Genomic DNA, 16,863 nt, shown 5'->3' with positions numbered 1-16,863 from the left:
CAGAGAGACACACACACACACACATGGTCGGAATGACGCTGAATAATAATTCAGGAACCCAACAAGCCAGATGCACGCTTGGCACTTCATGAAACAAGCTGGAGACAAAAGCGGTTCAGTAACGTACCTCGTCTGCATCTGACTTGCTTGAGAAAATGTTACCATGGTGACGAGAGCACGTCAGCGAGAGCGGAGGACGACAGCTCACAGTTGTCCCAGGTAGTTAATGAAACACTGCCCAGGAAACGCTTTCATGTTATGTTTCATCTGAAGAGTGCGTTTACAGACAGGTGAGTTTCGTTTGGCTGGCAACACTGAAAACACATTGTGATTTTGTAGACATCTTAGACATTGGATATTCATATCTAAACCTTCATATTTTGAAAACAGTCGTCTACATTACCACATCCATTCTAAGTTGCCTCATTCATTATGTTCTGTTGAAGTTCTCTTTGGGCTTTCCCTCTCTCTCTCTCTCTCTCTCTTTCTCTCTCTCTCTCTCTCTCTCACCCTCTTGCTCTCCCTCTTCCTCCTCTCTCTCCTGGTAAACTGAGTGGTGTTCAAAACCAACGTTTTTTCAACGCTCTCATTCACCAACACAGACAAAGCATCTGTAAAACATATTAAGATGTGGATGCACTTACCACATTTTCCCCACGCGGGGGGATATTTGGTTTATAACATACTGATCAGTCTCTATGTCAATATAGTAGTAAAGTTTTCCTCTGACATTTTTACGTGACCTTGTTCCCGCACCTGTTCTGGATTAGTACAGCAACGAGGCAGAGGCGCAATCACTGGTTCCATACCACAAGTTTGGATCTGGCCCAGGGAAATGCATTCTGTCTTTTCACCAGCAGGGGAACTGTTTCATCCACTTTTGAAACGGCATGTGTATGAGCTGTTTCAGAGAGACGAGAGACAAGAAGAAGTCTCACATTGAAGGAGACCTACCAAATAGCCCTCTGACAGATGGACAGCGTGTGTTTAAGTTTAACTACTTTTGGCGGGGAACAAAAATAGCTTTGAGGGATTGTCTTTTTAATATGTGACCACCTCATTTTGTTTGACCTAGAAAAGTGGACAAAAAATGGCCTCACTTTCTTTATCTTCCACCCTGGTGTTTTATAAAGACAGCTGTATCTTCATTGGACAAACTCACGTTTTCCTAGTCTCTCACATGTATCCAGCTGTGTCAACGTGTTGATGAGAGAACCAAGTAGCTAGACATGATGCAAAAAACATGTGTTGTGTTTTTTATATATATGTGTGTTAGATTCTAATCAAATGTTCAATGCCCAAAACCGGAATGTGATCCAATCTGCCTTTTATCACTCTAAATACAGAGTGAGTGTTTTTCTCTCAGGTCAATATGGATAAGAGCGTCTGATAAATGACTAAATGTAAAAATGACTAAATGTCAATACTAAGAGGCTCGTGCACGCTTTTAGGACTCACAGGCTGGATTATTGTAATCCTGTTCCTTTTGGTCTTCCAAAATAAAACAGAGATCAACTCCAATTTACACATAATTCAGCTGCCCATGTATTGATCCGGACCAGGTAAGAACACAACATTCATTTTAAGGCATTTTATTCTATCTGCTAGACAGACACACACAGCATGTTAATAAATTGTAATGTGCTCCAGGGCAAAGACTGACATCCTTTATGTTGTAAAACATTGCAGTTTTACTTGGTGTTTTTTATGGTCCACAAGACTTACATAAAACACTGACAAGTGGCATGTTTACGAAACCTTACAGACTTGTTGCATGTTACAGTCTGTGTTTGTACACTAATAAAAGGCACAGAATTTTGCGACACGCTTTCATCACAAATAGTCATACTGACATTCAAATTCGCTTTGAAACAGAATTGCCGTCCAATAGTCATTGACACAGATGAGAATTTAGCAGCGCATCTAAAAATATTTATTTCACATATGACTAGATTCACTGACTTCCTCAAGGCAGTATCTCACACACTTTACCCCGTAAACAACTGACTCGAGATGGGGGAGGTTTGAGTCATTAAATAAACAGCTAATAGGAGCACTCAGACAACATCATTACATTACAACATCATCGCTCTGAACAAAAACATTTCCGCCCCAACTGCCCTGATGCAGAACAGGAGAACAACACGAGAACATTCCAGATGAGAACCAAACTTCTATCAGGCTCCATGAGTCAGGTGGGGAACACCATCACTGCCAATTCTCTGTGTGACTAATCTTCTCTTTCTCAAGCTTTGGCAAGTTTGTCAACACACTGACACGAGAGTATAACTGCTCAACTTGGATGAATAACATGTTCCCAATAACTAACTTCAGTCAGGTTTCATTTGGGGAATACTGTACATAACATAATGTGACAAAAACAAGCTAATACAACGTTGCAACGAGGAGAGCCAGGATAGTGTGGAGACGTCCACATGCCTGATAACTGATACTGGTTGACAACACTGCTCTCTTTTACAAGAGGTGGTGAACCAGGAGAGTGACAGTGGTGAGTGTGTGTGTGTGTGAGAGAGAGAGAGAGAGAGAGAGAGAGAGAGAGAGAAGGGGGTGGAGAGGTTGTATCTCAAGCGTGAGGATCTTTTTTTGCGAGGGGAGGAGAAAGGGCAGACCTTGTGCCAAAGAGAGAGAGAGAAACAGAGATAGAGAGAGACAGAGAGAGAGTGAGAGAGACAAAGAGAGAGTGTGAGAGAGAGAGAGAGAGAGAGAGAGAGAGAGAGAGAGAGAGAGAGAGAGAGAGAGAGAGAGAGAGAGAGAGAGAGAGAGAGAGAAAGTGGAGTCAGGGTGCTTCAGAGAGAGACTGCCTCTGACAGCCATGAAGCAGTGATGGGATCAGCTCTCAGCCAGTGACAGGCAGCGACAGACCAGTCCATCCACAGAGAAACACCATCTCATCTCATTGGCTCATGCTCTGAATTATGCTTCTGAAGATACTGCATCCTGCGGTGGACGTATTCTCCTGTTCCTAGACTGGGGTCTGTCGTCGTGTCCAGACCCTCTGCTCAGTCCCCAGTCGGCCGAGCTGCTGGTGGAACTACGGAGGTGTTTTAATAATAGGCTTCAACCCTCCGTCACCTCTAACTGCCAGACTGGACTCGGGTGACAAAGTACCAAAGAGAGAGAGAGGGAGGGGAAAGAGAGAGAGACCTCAGAGCTGCTTTCTCACCGGGGATGACTTTCTTTCAGGGGGAACTTCATCCACCAGGAAGAGAAGGGAACTAAAGGATTAGTAGCAGTCTCCAGTTATCTGGTAAGGATTTGTTGTCTTTGGACTTTGACTAGATCTTCATCACACGCTGCCTACTGGAGAACAGAAGCAGGGGGCTCTTGGGATTCAGTGAGGGATGTTCTTGATAAATGAGACTAAAGTAAACGCAAACGTTTTTTGAAATCTTCCATGAGCTCAGTTGTGTTATCTATTAATAAACCAGGACTTACCTTGTGAGGCTAAGCAGCTGCAGAGTGTGAGACTGCAGGCTCTCATGCTGCTCAAAGGAAGAGCAGGGTTTTTTTTGCTGATCTGTTTCAGCCCTCAGGTTCTGTCTGATGAATGAATGATGTCAATGAAAGGTTTGTTGTCCCAGGCCTTCCTGATTCCTCCGTGTTTGAGGGGAGCACAGCTGAGACTGCTAGAGATGCATGAATGCTCTACCAGGTAGGGACGCAAGTGTTTGTTAACTACCGATAAACATTCAGCCTCACAGCATTAGAATCCAAAGACACCCTCACCTAACAAAGACAGACAGGCACTAGAGACCGCATGGAGAGGGGCTGATGGTTTCCCAAGAACAGGTTCTTAGTTTCCAAGATGTTTAGAACGCTGTAGTAGCAGAATACAGATATAGAAAACCAAGCCTCACTTGGCTTGATGGTTGTGGTATCTCGAATTATTGGAGGGGAATATAATGTCTGAAAATAAGTCTAAAATGTAAGATGGCTTCCTGGCTTAAGCTGAGGGGCTAAGCTGAGATGGGCAGAGCTTAGATAAGATATACGATTAGATTAGAGATATAAGATAGTAGATAAGATATACGATTAGATTAGAGATATAAGATAGTAGATAAGATATACGATTAGATTAGAGATATAAGATAGTAGATAAGATATACGATTAGATTAGAGATATAAGATAGTAGATAAGATATACGATTAGATTAGAGATATAAGATAGTAGATAAGATATACGATTATATTAGAGATATAAGATAGTAGATAAGATATACGATTATATTAGAGATATAAGATAGTAGATAAGATATACGATTATATTAGAGATATAAGATAGTAGATAAGATATACGATTAGATTATAGATAGCTGTGTCTGTAGCTTTGATGTGTCTGTTTCTTTAACCATGTCTGTAGCTTTGATGTGTCTGTTTCTTTAACCATGTCTGTAGCTTTGATGTGTCTGTTTCTTTAACCATGTCTGTAGCTTTGATGTGTCTGTTTCTTTAACCATGTCTGTAGCTTTGATGTGTCTGTTTCTTTAACCATGTCTGTATATGTGTCCGTGGTTGCACACCTCTAATGAGGTCGTGAAGAATGTGAAGAATGCCACACTCACGGTAAAATGAGAGGGGCTGGGGGCGAGAGACATGGGCTTGGAATGGGCCGCTCTCCTTCTAATGACTATGTGCTGAATATGAACAAAACACTGGGGCGCACACCGCTGTTTGCAGACACACTGACCGACACAAAGCCCTGCCTGTCGCGCTCGCTTGAATCCTAAGAGGAACAGACACGGATGACAGCCCTCCGCCACAGACCTGTGAATATGTGGGCAGTGAGACTCTGCAGGAGGTCTGTCACCACGCTGGGCATCTGCCCCCGAACGTGTGTCACTGAGACACATTCCTCCGGCTCTTGAAGGCTGATCCACTTCTGTGGTGACTGTGTGTCATCATCTGTCACTACTACCCCGTCCTGGTCAGTCCTTGGAGTTGTAGCATCCCGAGGTTTCCTCTGGAGGGTGCTGCCTGGGAAAGGATCTCAACACCTACTAATCATGGGAGCGGGTGTCCAGTCACCGACAGCTTGTAAACTCACATGACGCCGTGACAGTAATGAGCTTGGCTGGCGGTGTAGGTTTAGCTTGTACCAGGCTGAGACTGTCATAAGCTAACAGACGGAGAGATGGAGGGGTGGATGGATGGAGGGGTGGATGGTTGGATGGATGGAGGGGTGGATGGATGGAGGGGTGGATGGTTGGATGGATGGAGGGGTGGATGGATGGAGGGGTTGATGGATGAAGGGGTGGATGGATGGAGGGGTTGATGGATGGAGGGGTGGATGGATGGAGGGGTGGGAGGCGGTTGTGGCTGTAGGGGTTGAGAGGTTAATGATAGGGCTTTCTTTTTGGGCAGATGGGACTCTCCCTGGTGCCACCCCCTTCTCCACACACACACACACACACACACACGCACACACACACACACACACACTCCTTTCTTTGTCTCCTGGTTAGGGAGGCGTGCTGCATGTGTCATCGTTCCATGAAACAATCCCAGTCATCCACTTCCTAGGCTGAGAGACATACACTATTTTCTATTAGTGTATTAGCTCTGATGCTGTTGTTGCTGCTATTGGAACTGATTGGGCAAATTCCTATCAAGTTTCTTGACTTGTCTTTGAAGACTCTGATATTTCTTAAACCAAACCATTAAAGCAGTTACTTCACTGAGATGATTGGGTGTCTAAAATGTGTAGTTAATCCCATTGATGTTTTTCTCTGTCTTAGCACAAAAAAACGTGCTAAGATTGCATCGTCCAGCTGAACTCTGGGGATTCAGTCAGTCCCTTTTAATTCATCAACAGAGGATTTATTAGACAGAGAACCAAACCATAGTGGTTTGAAACTGACCAGAGACCAGGGAGAGACTCGTTCTTAGGGAGGTCAACATCTCTCTGATCCAATGGTGGCGACGTTCCCAGAGAAACAGCATGATTCACTGAGCTCTTGAGTTTATGACCAGAGCTGTGCATCGTAGGACACTGAGGGTGGTGTGGCTGAGAAGCCTGCCCCAGGCCTCCCTCTCTGGACCATATCCTAGTCCTGGGTCTGGGTCTAGTCCTGGGTCTGGTCCTGGGTCTAGTCCTGGGTCTGGGTCTAGTCCTGGGTCTGGTGGGTCTGGGTCTAGTCCTGGGTCTGGGTCTGGGTCTAGTCCTGGGTCTGGGTCTGAGTTTGGGGAAGTGGTCCACCAAGCGTCCTCTGTAATCCAATCTGCAGCAGCTTTCAATTAGGAAGCCCTCGGGGTGCAAGGTCTTGTTATCCTCACACAGCGCTCACATTCTCCTCTGCTCTCAGCAGCATCCCCTGCGCTCCTCATAACAACACGTCCTCTTCACTTGCTGCTCCCATTTAGCTTTCTAATAATGCCAGCACTCTGGAACACGCGGCCAAGACTGCCTCTATTTTCATGCTGCCCGCTAAATGCCAGTTAGAGTTCTCTTTGTGACTGGCCCTCCTATTACTTAAACCAAACACAATCATCCCAGCCGCAATTCGTAATCTCCTGTCGGACGACAGACGAATGATCTGCGATGAGAAACATTCCGTAACGGCGCTGTCAGGTCGTCTGCGGTCAGAATACAATGAGCTCAGGGGGAGAGTTGAAAAAGGCAAAAGTTCATCCTGTTTATCTGAAGCAAAATACAAAAGTTACATAAAGTAAACTCCAGGGAAGAATAAGACACATTCATCTCACCAGAGTCAGTGCCTCTTCTATCCTACCTCTATAAATGTTCAGCTCTGATGCAATTAGATCAATATTTAATTTAAAACAGTTCCACGAATAGCATCAGTTGCAGTTGTCTCACTGTTTCCATAAGCAATGGTGTCCGAGGCAACAGTTGGAGCAGAGAGGAGCAGACCCTAGGTGTGGCACAGCCCCAGGGGGAATTGGAGCCAGGACAGCCAGCTAAGCTAAACAACTTCCTTCCCTCCCGGACGGCAGCAATAACAGACTTAACAACGCCTCTAAAGATACCCATAATTTATTAACAGATTATAATTAATAAATATTTTCCTTTGGAGGAGTGGAAAGGATTGCGACGAGTGACAGCCACATGGAACATGTCTGTGTGTGCGTCTGCTGTGGTGAAGATAGGTCTGGCAGGAGCAGAGGCTTCTGAGCCAGAGTCCCCTGAACCTTGCAGTGAAACGTTCCTCTTTGACGTTCATGCAACACAACACCAACGCCACAACTCCCCCGGCGTCCACGGCCTGGCTCAGCAGGGGAGGGGGATATGGTTTCATTTGGTCTTTCTGGTTTCTCCCGCTCTAACGGCCTGCGGGCTGAGGTGGGTAATGAATACGGGGTAACCAGCGCCCTCGGGAGCCCGGAGCAATGTGGTGCTGAAGACTTAGAGCATCGTAGGGGACAGGGTGTCTGGCCCCAATCAATAGAGCTACGAAAGCATGTATGGATGTGCTGTCAGATAAGAGGTTATGGGGCGCTTATGAGGTGCAGGCCGGGGGGTGGGGAGCGGGTTTTTAACGCCACGTGTTCTCATTGACAGTATATGTTCTTATGATCTTGTATGTTTTTCTCCATCTCTCCATGTGACCTCCCTCCCCCCCCCCCCCCCTCTCTTCTTAGACTCATGAAGCTCCCGGCAGCGGTGCTGCTGATGGTCCTTCTGCTGCATGGGCTCTGCATGGTCTGTGGAGCAGAGCAGAACCAGGGGAGGCCCCGAGGTAGCAGCCAGACCAGGGACGAGGCCCAGGACGAGGCCCAGGACGAGGCCCAGGACGGGGCCCAGGACGGGGCCCAGGACAAGGCCCAGGACGAGGCCCAGGACGAGGCCCAGGACGGGGCCCAGGACGGGGCCCAGGACGAGGCCCAGGACGGGGCCCAGGACGAGGCCCAGGACGGGGCCCAGGACGGGGCCCAGGACGAGGCCCAGGACGGGGCCCAGGACGGGGCCCAGGACGGGGCCCAGGACAAGGCCCAGGACGAGGCCCAGGACGGGGCCCAGGACGGGTCCCAGGACGGGGCCCAGGACGGGGCCCAGGACGGGGGCCAGGAGAACCCCGAAGAGAGCCTGGAGAGGGAGTTCCTGTACACTGGGGGAAGAAGCAGGAGCCGGCGTTCCCCGCCCGTCCCCCCGGAGGCCGACAAGTGCTCCTACACCTTCGTCGTGCCGCAGCAGAAAGTCACAGGGGCCATTTGCGTCAACTCCAGGGAGCCCGAGTCCCTGCTGGCGAACCGGGTGAGCAGGCAGGAGCTGGAGCTGCTGAACGGCGAGATGCTGAAGCAGAAGAGGCAGCTGGAGACCCTGCAGCAGCTGGTGGAGGTGGACGGAGGCGTGGTGAACGAGGTGAAGCTCCTGAGGAAGGAGAGCCGCAACATGAACTCCCGGGTGACGCAGCTCTACATGCAGCTGCTGCACGAGATCATCAGGAAGAGGGACAACTCGCTGGAGCTGGCCCAGATGGAGAACCGCATCCTGAACCAGACCGCCGAGATGCAGATGCTGACCAATCGCTACAGGGACCTGGAGCATAAGTACCAGCACCTGGCCACGCTGGCCACCAACCAGTCGGTCCTCATCGCCCTCCTGGAGGAGCAGTGTCAGAGCAGGCCCGCCCCGCGCCCCGTGCCCCCCGTCCAGCCCCGACCCCAGCCCGCGCCGCGACCTCCGACCCCTGTCAAGCCTTTCCAGCCCCCTCCCTTCCCGCGTGTCACCAACCAGATCACCAACGAGATCCAGAGCGACCAGAACCAGAAGCTCCAACGAACTGCCCTTCCCACAATGCCGAGCGGCACCCACAGCCCCTCCACCACCAACAAACCCTCGGGTGAGTCGTCTGAACTCTCTCGGTTGTTGGATTCAAACTGTTCTGTCCTTAGGACTGGGGTGGGATGTGTTGCAAAGTTCAACCTTTCAGAGTAAACAAGTGGAAAATATCCATGGAAGCACATTCCAGTAAACTCTCCAAAAAGAGTAGATTGTGAAACAGAAAGCTCTGTGTGTGTGTGTGTGTGTGTGTGTGTGTGTGTGTGTGTGTGTGTGTGTATGTGTGAGAGAGAGAAAGTAGGTGTCGTGGGCACATATAGCTGCACATAGGCACGCCTAATCATTAATCACCAGACAAAAGCAGCTATCCATTCTCCTCACCATTGTCCATATGAATAACACACATTCCCAGAAACGCCTTGAGGACAACAGGGCTGTTGTTGTCCACAGTCTTTTGAGATGCATATCATCTATTGGCTAGATTGATGCACACACAGTGCCGTGAAAGGGTAAACAGTATTTGTTTGAAGTCATGGATGGTTGGAACACAGCCTGAAAGAAGCGTCTTCGTTAAAAACACAGCCGACAGTCAAGCAGCCTACAGTTGGGCTGTGTTGATGATCCAGTTTGGCATCCTTATCTGGACCATTTAATCAATGGAATCCGTATCGTTTCCTGAGATTGCAGCAAGATAGGTCCGTCCCAGTCTTTAATTCAATCCTGGAGTTTTGTAAGCTTGTGTCTGCATTGGTGTGGGTATTATTGTGTGATGCAGAAGGGAATGTCTGTACGTGGACGGTGTTTCTCCCCGTACAGTGTGTGTTTAAGTGGGCCCGTGTGGCCTCGCTCTCCGGGCCGGGCACGGCAGAGCGAACAAATGCTCACTCTGGCACGCTCACAACAAAATCATGCAAAACTTTACTTTTCCGTTATGATTGAAACGCAAACCTGCTTCACAGGAGCGGAGCAGGCTGGCTCAGGACTGAGAATGTACTTTGTTCAGCGGAAACAAGGCTTTCGAATTCAAAACCCTGCCTTCCCCATGGTGCAGTGTATCCCTCAACGTCAAGCTACACTTTGCTGTTTTTCCAGAGCTGTGAACAGTGAGCTCTGACAGTACTTTCTAAGAGAGGCGCGCAATTTCCTGTTCGGGCCTGTGCAACTTCCACCCTAAAGGTTAAGTAAACCCACAACACTAAGAAGGAGGTCTGTCCAACTCTGACCTGCATGGAGATGGACTTTACAGACACATGGGAGAGAGAGGGGAGAGAGAGAGTGAAAGAGACAGAAGGGGAGAGGAGAAAGCGACAGAGAGAGAGAGAGAGGGTTGAGAGAGAGTGAAAGAGAGCAAGGGGGGAGGAGAGAAAGTACGGTATCACATTGGATTAGAGAAGAAAGAGGTCTGTAGTAAGATAAAAGCAACCAGCAGGAGAGTATGCGTGATGTCATTTGTTCCAGGCCTTATCAGGGGAGAGAGCTGTGTCTGGTCTCAGCTCACCACAGATACACCCTGCAGCTCTAGCCTGGAGATCCATCAGGGACTCCCACGTTTTAATGAGTTCTGTGAGTGTTGGAGTAGCCCGACACACAAGGGATGAAAAACGTTCTTGTAGCCTCTCCCTGTCTGGTGTGTTTTCTCCTTCTTGTCTGTGTCCACCTCCCAGTGTACACTTTCTAAACTAGGTCAGTTAGTGATTCTCCTTCATCCAAATCTGGAAAAGGTAAACACTTTCACATCCAATTAGAGCTGAGGAGGTACTGGACCAATAAAAGTCCTGTTTTCTTCTCCAAATCTGCTGACTGGAAAGCTTCATGCTGGAGGGGAAGAGTGTAATGGCTATGGGGCAATAAGCCAATTAATTTTTACAGATATGGACTGGTTTCAGCCAGAAGACCAGCTGAGACATAAACCATAGATATGCTGAGTTGCACATGAACTCCATTCATCGTTTGAAACTACGTTTTAATGGAATGATATAAAACACAATCCCAACTGCAGCTTTAAACCCTCCAATTGTGACATGCAGGTCTGTTTTTTACGTTTGATGAAATCATACAGATGATAAAGCACTCGCAGACACCGTAGGGTGAAAGGCAGCTCTGAGATAAGGAACACAGATGATCACTGTTCTTCATATCCCTTCTCAGCATGCCCACCAAAGCAGACTTCACAGAAGTATTGCAGCTCAACTGTCTACTTTCTCATTTATTATTACTTGAAGAATGTCAATGTCACGTGAAGGGGTTCTGTTTTGGAATTTGGGCTTGGATCCAGAAGTCTCCACATGGCAAGAACTGAATACGGTTTCATGGTTTTCACTTGGTGTTGTCTGAAATTGGCACAGTTCTGGAAGTCTTTTCACAGACAAGCAGCCAGTCTGACATGGAGAACACTCACCTCAGTTCATCTTAACAAAGAGCGAAAAACAAAACTGAAGTCATATGCTTTTTTCCTCTGAGCTTCCTCTCCACGATTCAGGCTCCCCTTGAAAGATTTTGACCTTTAGTCAGACAGAGCTGAGTTTGTATTTGTACTTGAGTGAGAAAGACTGTCTACGGACAGAAAAGAGTTCTAGAACTTGCAAGAGCTGCATGTAACATTGTGGTATTCTGGAGGGCAGGGCTCGGCTCTGGGTCCTGGTGAGAGACCTCGTTTGAAAAACCACAACAAGCAACAAGAACTTTCCAGATGAAGGGGGCCACTGTTTCACTGTTTCTCAGCTGAAGTCTGAAAGTTTGAGATAAAGATCACCACTTTAACAAATGAGAGTTTGAAGCCAACAGCGTTCTAGACACTGTTATTCATATGGAATGTCTGTAGGCAGAGCTCATGGTACTGAAGAGGGAGAGGTGGAATCTAAGATCTATTTGCTGTTGCATCATTTAACAATCAGGGTTCCCTTTGCTTCTGTTCCAATGTTGATCTTGGCTCCACTGCCTCAGGCCATTTCCCCTGTGAGAGCGGCAGCCAAATTCAATCCCACCTAAAAGCTGAGAGCCGGTGCCACTGAGAGTCCCTCTGTCAGTGTGAGCTGAATCATTAGACTACTGTATACCGTTTCTACAATCATTCTTCTATTCAGAGCTGTTACACTTCCAAAATCACACAGCTTTTTAATAAAGCAGGGGGGGGGGGCAGATAGCTGAGCGGTTAGGGAATCGGGCTGTTAATCAGAAGGTTGCCGGTTCGATTCCGACCGTGTCAAATACGCTGTGTCCTTGGGCAAGGCACTTCACCCTACTTGCCTCAGGGGGGAATGTCCCTGTACTTACTGTAAGTCGCTCTGGATAAGAGCGTCTGCTAAATGACTAAAATGTAAATGTAAAGCATCCACACTGGCGACCTGTGACCCCGAACCTGTGTGTGTGTGTTTGCCGTTCTGTGGCAGGGCCGTGGAAGGACTGCCTGCAGGCGCTGGAGGACGGCCACACAGCCAGCGGCATGTACCTGGTGAAGCCGGAGAACGCCAACCGCCTCATGCAGGTGTGGTGCGACCAGAGGCACGACCCCGGCGGCTGGACCGTCATCCAGAGGAGGCTGGACGGCTCCGTCAACTTCTTCAGGAACTGGGAAACGTATAAGGTGTGTGACCACGGGGGTCAGATGGCTGAGCAGTTAGGAAATCGGGCTAACAATCAGATTCCCAGACGTGCAAAATGACGTTGTGTCCCTGGGCAAGGCATTTCACCCTACTTGCCTCGGGGGGAATGTCCCTGTACTTACTGTAAGTCGCTCTGGATAAGAGCGTCTGCTAAATGACTAAATGTAAATGTAAACACAGGGCAGACCAGTGGTGTTACATCACACACTGAGCATTGACGTGGTCAAGGGGTTGGGGGGGGGCAGGGCCAGGTAGCTTTCACACGTGGTTGACCCTAAACAGATGTGAGGGGATAATGAATGAGGCGGTTGTTGAGGTTTTAGGCGGCTGGCTCGCTCTCCCCTGCTCACTCCCTTGCTATCTGTGGGGCGCTCCACCTGTCAGTCACGGCCACAGCTAACATGAGGAGGGTCTTTGTTGAGTCAGGAAACACAGAGGCCTGATCAGAAACACATGGGAAGGAGAGGTGGCCCTGCTTGAATAGAAATGCTGCCGTGCAGAAATGGGCCCAACGCGACATTATTCCCTCTTCAGGAAAGTGATTTATATTTACATTACTGCGGAGATATATCCTCAGTCCTCAGAGAGTAAAACTGGAGGAAGTCTGTGGCCGGCAGGGACTTACGTTTCCTCTGTACGCTGAGAGGATGTAAAACTCCTCCAACAGGGCGAAGCAGTTGAATAGTACTTCAGCTTTTTCAAATATGCAAGGGTCTTGTTTAAAACCTCGCCAAGTTTAATACCGGAGATCTTTCTAAGACCTTTACAATACACCTTACACCGCATGAGAGTCAGAAATGACACGTGTCATAGCTTGAGAGGGGTTTTTCAAAGATTCAAAGCATATGGTCTGCTGAGACCTAGATCCCCCACTGGACTGCAAACTGCTCCAACATACTGGCCACTGAATCCTGTAACGTAGGCCTGTGGTCGGTAAGCTGTTACTCTCTCTGCTGTCAGACAGCGCTGGGAGACAGCGTCACAACCGAGTGTTCTGCAGGGACTGTGGCTTTCAGGGCAGGAGGAAGAGGTCCTGAATTTCAGACGATCACAGTGTTTCGACAGCATGAAGGGCCTTTCCACCATAGTGAGAGTCTTGTATGTTCCCTCTGCCATTCCCAGCAAGGTTTTGGGAATATAGATGGTGAGTATTGGCTGGGACTGGAGAACATCTACTGGCTGACCAATCAGGACAACTACAAGCTGCTGGTAACCCTGGAGGACTGGTCAGGCAGGAAGGTGTTTGCGGAGTACGCCAGCTTCCGACTGGAGCCCGAGGCAGACTTCTACAAGCTCAGGGTGGGCCGCTACCACGGCAACGCTGGAGACTCCCTCACCTGGCACAACGGCAAACAGTTCACCACGCTGGACAGAGACCATGACGTGTACACAGGTGAGGACAGGTGGCATGTTACCTCAGCTTTCATCATGTTCGGGTTATTAAACCGAAAAAGGTGAAAATGAACAATAACATTGTGTATGCTACTCTTCCTCAGTAAAAATCATTGTTTGAATAATCGAATCTTCTGAGATAACCGTGAAACCCAATCTTAGCACAATTTTAGGCCAATAGCATCGTTTAGCAGCTTTCAAATGTAATCCACTTCCTCCAATACTAATACTGATAATAATGACAACAATTATAATTCTGTATCGTGATTCTACCCAGGTAACTGTGCCCACTACCAGAAGGGCGGCTGGTGGTACAACGCCTGTGCCCACTCCAACCTCAACGGAGTCTGGTACCGAGGAGGACATTACCGCAGTCGATACCAAGATGGCGTCTACTGGGCAGAGTTCAGAGGCGGGGCCTATTCTCTAAAGAAAGTGGTTATGATGATCAGGCCCAACCCAAACACATTTCATTAGCTTTTCCTTTTCGCTAGCTAGCGCTACTATCTGTAGCTAGCTCTCTCCCGTTTACCAGCCAGGTCTACTTTCATCAGCTGGCGCTCCCCAGGGCTACAGCCCACTGTCCCAATTTCTCCCCTCCCATGTGGCACTGAGGCACCTTACAGCCAACTCACCAGGACAGTGACTAAGAACGTGCAATATCTAAGCCGTTAGTATTAACTTTTGGCTAGCAGTGGGTGTCTCACATCTACTGCATCTATACCCATGCACTGGTGTACTATTAACTTCTGTTCCTGCTCAGTTGTGATGGATTGTAACAAACACAAAGTCTGACTTTGAAGCGGCTGTTGTGGGATGGAGAGGGAGGTTCATTCTAGCACCGTTCATCATGTTTGAAGATACAGTGTCTGGCAAAAGGACACGGGAAGTCGGTATGAGTAGCTTTGGGATAGCAAACCTACTGTATACTTATAATACAACAAATAACTATAGATGTTGACACAGGAACATTATCTCCAGTGACTTTTCTTTTTACATTGTAAACAAACTATTCCCGAAAGGAAATTGTAGCAACCAATATTCAAGATGATCCTTCAGATATATTGACAACATCCTGGGAACGAGGCCAATGTCTTTCAGCAATGAAATACTCTTCCATGGATCATCATAATCGAAGACAATATATCAGCATTCCTAGTTCTGTACTTCACAGTGCTGTGAGACAGGCTAAGGTGACACCACAAAACAACTATTACGAAAACAAGCTTTGCCCAGGTTTTAAATTTGCTTGCATAAAAAAACAAAAAAACAAGCAGTGTATGTACTGTATAAATTCATTGTTGGTATCAGTAGTTCCAACACATTTTGTCTGTACATAAAAGATTTGTAATATAATGTAACTAGTTCATCATGTATCACTATAAAGTTGCAATAAATTATGTACAGCTCCTTTGACTCTCTTTAATGTGTCTTAGTGCTACTGTACATTCACATACCACAGCGTATAGGTTGGATGTGTTCACAGACCAAGGTGCGTGAAGACTATGTCAAGGAATGCCAGCCTCAGCTAACCATTCTCCTCTGTCAGCAGACTGGCCTTTGTGGTCTATGGTACCACCCAACTTGTGTTCAGTCCACCAGAACAAGCTGCCTAAACATTTCCATCCCGTAGGCAGAGATTACCCTCTCTGGAGGGAACGTCTGTCTGAGGAACCACAGTGGAACAGTCTCTGTGAGAGAGGACCACAGCGCTCGGAGAGCCCGACATGGAAAGCCTGGAGAACGTGATCTACGGTCTCATCAAACATCTGATGGACTCGTGTTTCAGCACCGGCTCACTGGTTCCACGCCAGTCCTTCTGAGGTCGAACGCCACGGACGTCTCAGCGCTTCATTTATCAGCAGCTGGAAGATCGGGTGTCATGGCTGTGTTCCTGCTGGGTGCATTTCAGAGCTCCTGCTGGTAGTCTGTGGCTGTCTGCAGAGGCTGGTCACGATAGGTGGGATGAGGAGTGTCATTATGGACATGGTGGTTTAAAGGGATTTTTTACTCTGACAGCAACCACAAGGTTCCAGTGGAGAGAAACACATCTATCTTTCTGTCAGCGCACTCATCTAGCTGTCTCTCCCTTTCGCTGTTTTCCCACTAAAGGCTGCTTGGCAGATGATGGTATAGAACACCTTTTCTGATTGACATCTGAATTGCCTCTCTCTTTCACCGTTTCTTTTTCTCACCTTGCATTCCTTTCTACTACTATGGATCTGCAAAAGCTTTTGGAAACCAACAAAAAGAAATACTTTGACAAATGACTCTTTGGAAAATATGACCAAAAAAATAAACCAAACTAAGAGCCGTTTGTCACTAAAATCAAAGCTTTACGGTACACCCGCAGAAATTAGTAGCACTAAGTGCCATTAGAAATACTGCACCAGAAGGACCCATAAATAAACTAGTTTGGTGCACAAGGCAACAGGCCAACCACAATTCATCATCTACACCCAAGGGCTAACTCTCTCAGTCCTGCTGCTGGTTTTGGGGTTTGAACAAACAGAACATGGATTCTGTTTGGCCTACATCCTGTCTCTTCTGTAATTCCCAACATCCTTCAGTTACACACTCAAGAGCACAGACGTTACACTGTGCTCTGGCAGTAACAGTATGTCCAGAGAGGCAGGTGAGGGCACTGCCATTGGTATCTGAGGTAAAAACCACTGGACCAGTGACATGCTTTCTGCCTGTGACCATCTAAAACAGTTCAAAGACTATCACATGGCTTCGCAAACTGACTCAGTTGTAAACCTGGTCAGTCTATCACAGACCCAGAGTGTTTGAACAACTCTCACTGTTAGATAGGGTTCAAAGTGACTTATGTTGGGAGGTCAATGAAGTTTCATCTTAAAATTCTTCAGGCTGTTTTGCTTATCTTATCTGTATCTTTTTCCACTTTAAAGTTATGAAATCTTATGTTTGGAATTTTTAAGTATTTTTAAAGTATATTTTTCTGTTTTTTAAAGTTATGAAATCTTATGTTTGGAACATTAACCCCACCTCATTTTGAACCCTGATGTTGAATAAATAAAACATTATAAAAGTTTTTTTTTTCCTTAGCTTTTATGATGTGGGGAATTTGATTCTAGTATTTTACGACAC

At 47.4% G+C, this 16,863-nt stretch overlaps 1 protein-coding gene across 1 annotated transcript; it reads left to right on the top strand.

Annotated features, from left to right (window-relative positions):
- The first annotated feature begins 3,101 nt into the window (after window positions 1–3,101).
- LOC136932581 (angiopoietin-related protein 2-like) lies at window positions 3,102–15,163 on the top strand. The gene is made up of 6 exons (XM_067227734.1): window positions 3,102–3,268; window positions 7,618–7,796; window positions 8,037–8,819; window positions 12,148–12,341; window positions 13,483–13,753; window positions 14,030–15,163. Exons 2-6 carry the CDS (start codon window positions 7,622–7,624, stop codon window positions 14,227–14,229), a joined length of 1,623 nt encoding a protein of 540 aa, XP_067083835.1. The 5' UTR covers window positions 3,102–3,268; window positions 7,618–7,621; the 3' UTR covers window positions 14,230–15,163.
- The last annotated feature ends 1,700 nt before the right edge of the window (window positions 15,164–16,863 follow it).

The sequence above is a fragment of the Osmerus mordax genome, chromosome 24, assembly GCF_038355195.1.
Source record: "Osmerus mordax isolate fOsmMor3 chromosome 24, fOsmMor3.pri, whole genome shotgun sequence".
Lineage (NCBI taxonomy): Eukaryota > Metazoa > Chordata > Actinopteri > Osmeriformes > Osmeridae > Osmerus > Osmerus mordax.
The sequence above is the reverse complement of the archived record's forward strand: the minus strand, read 5'-3'. Positions and strand labels throughout refer to the sequence as shown.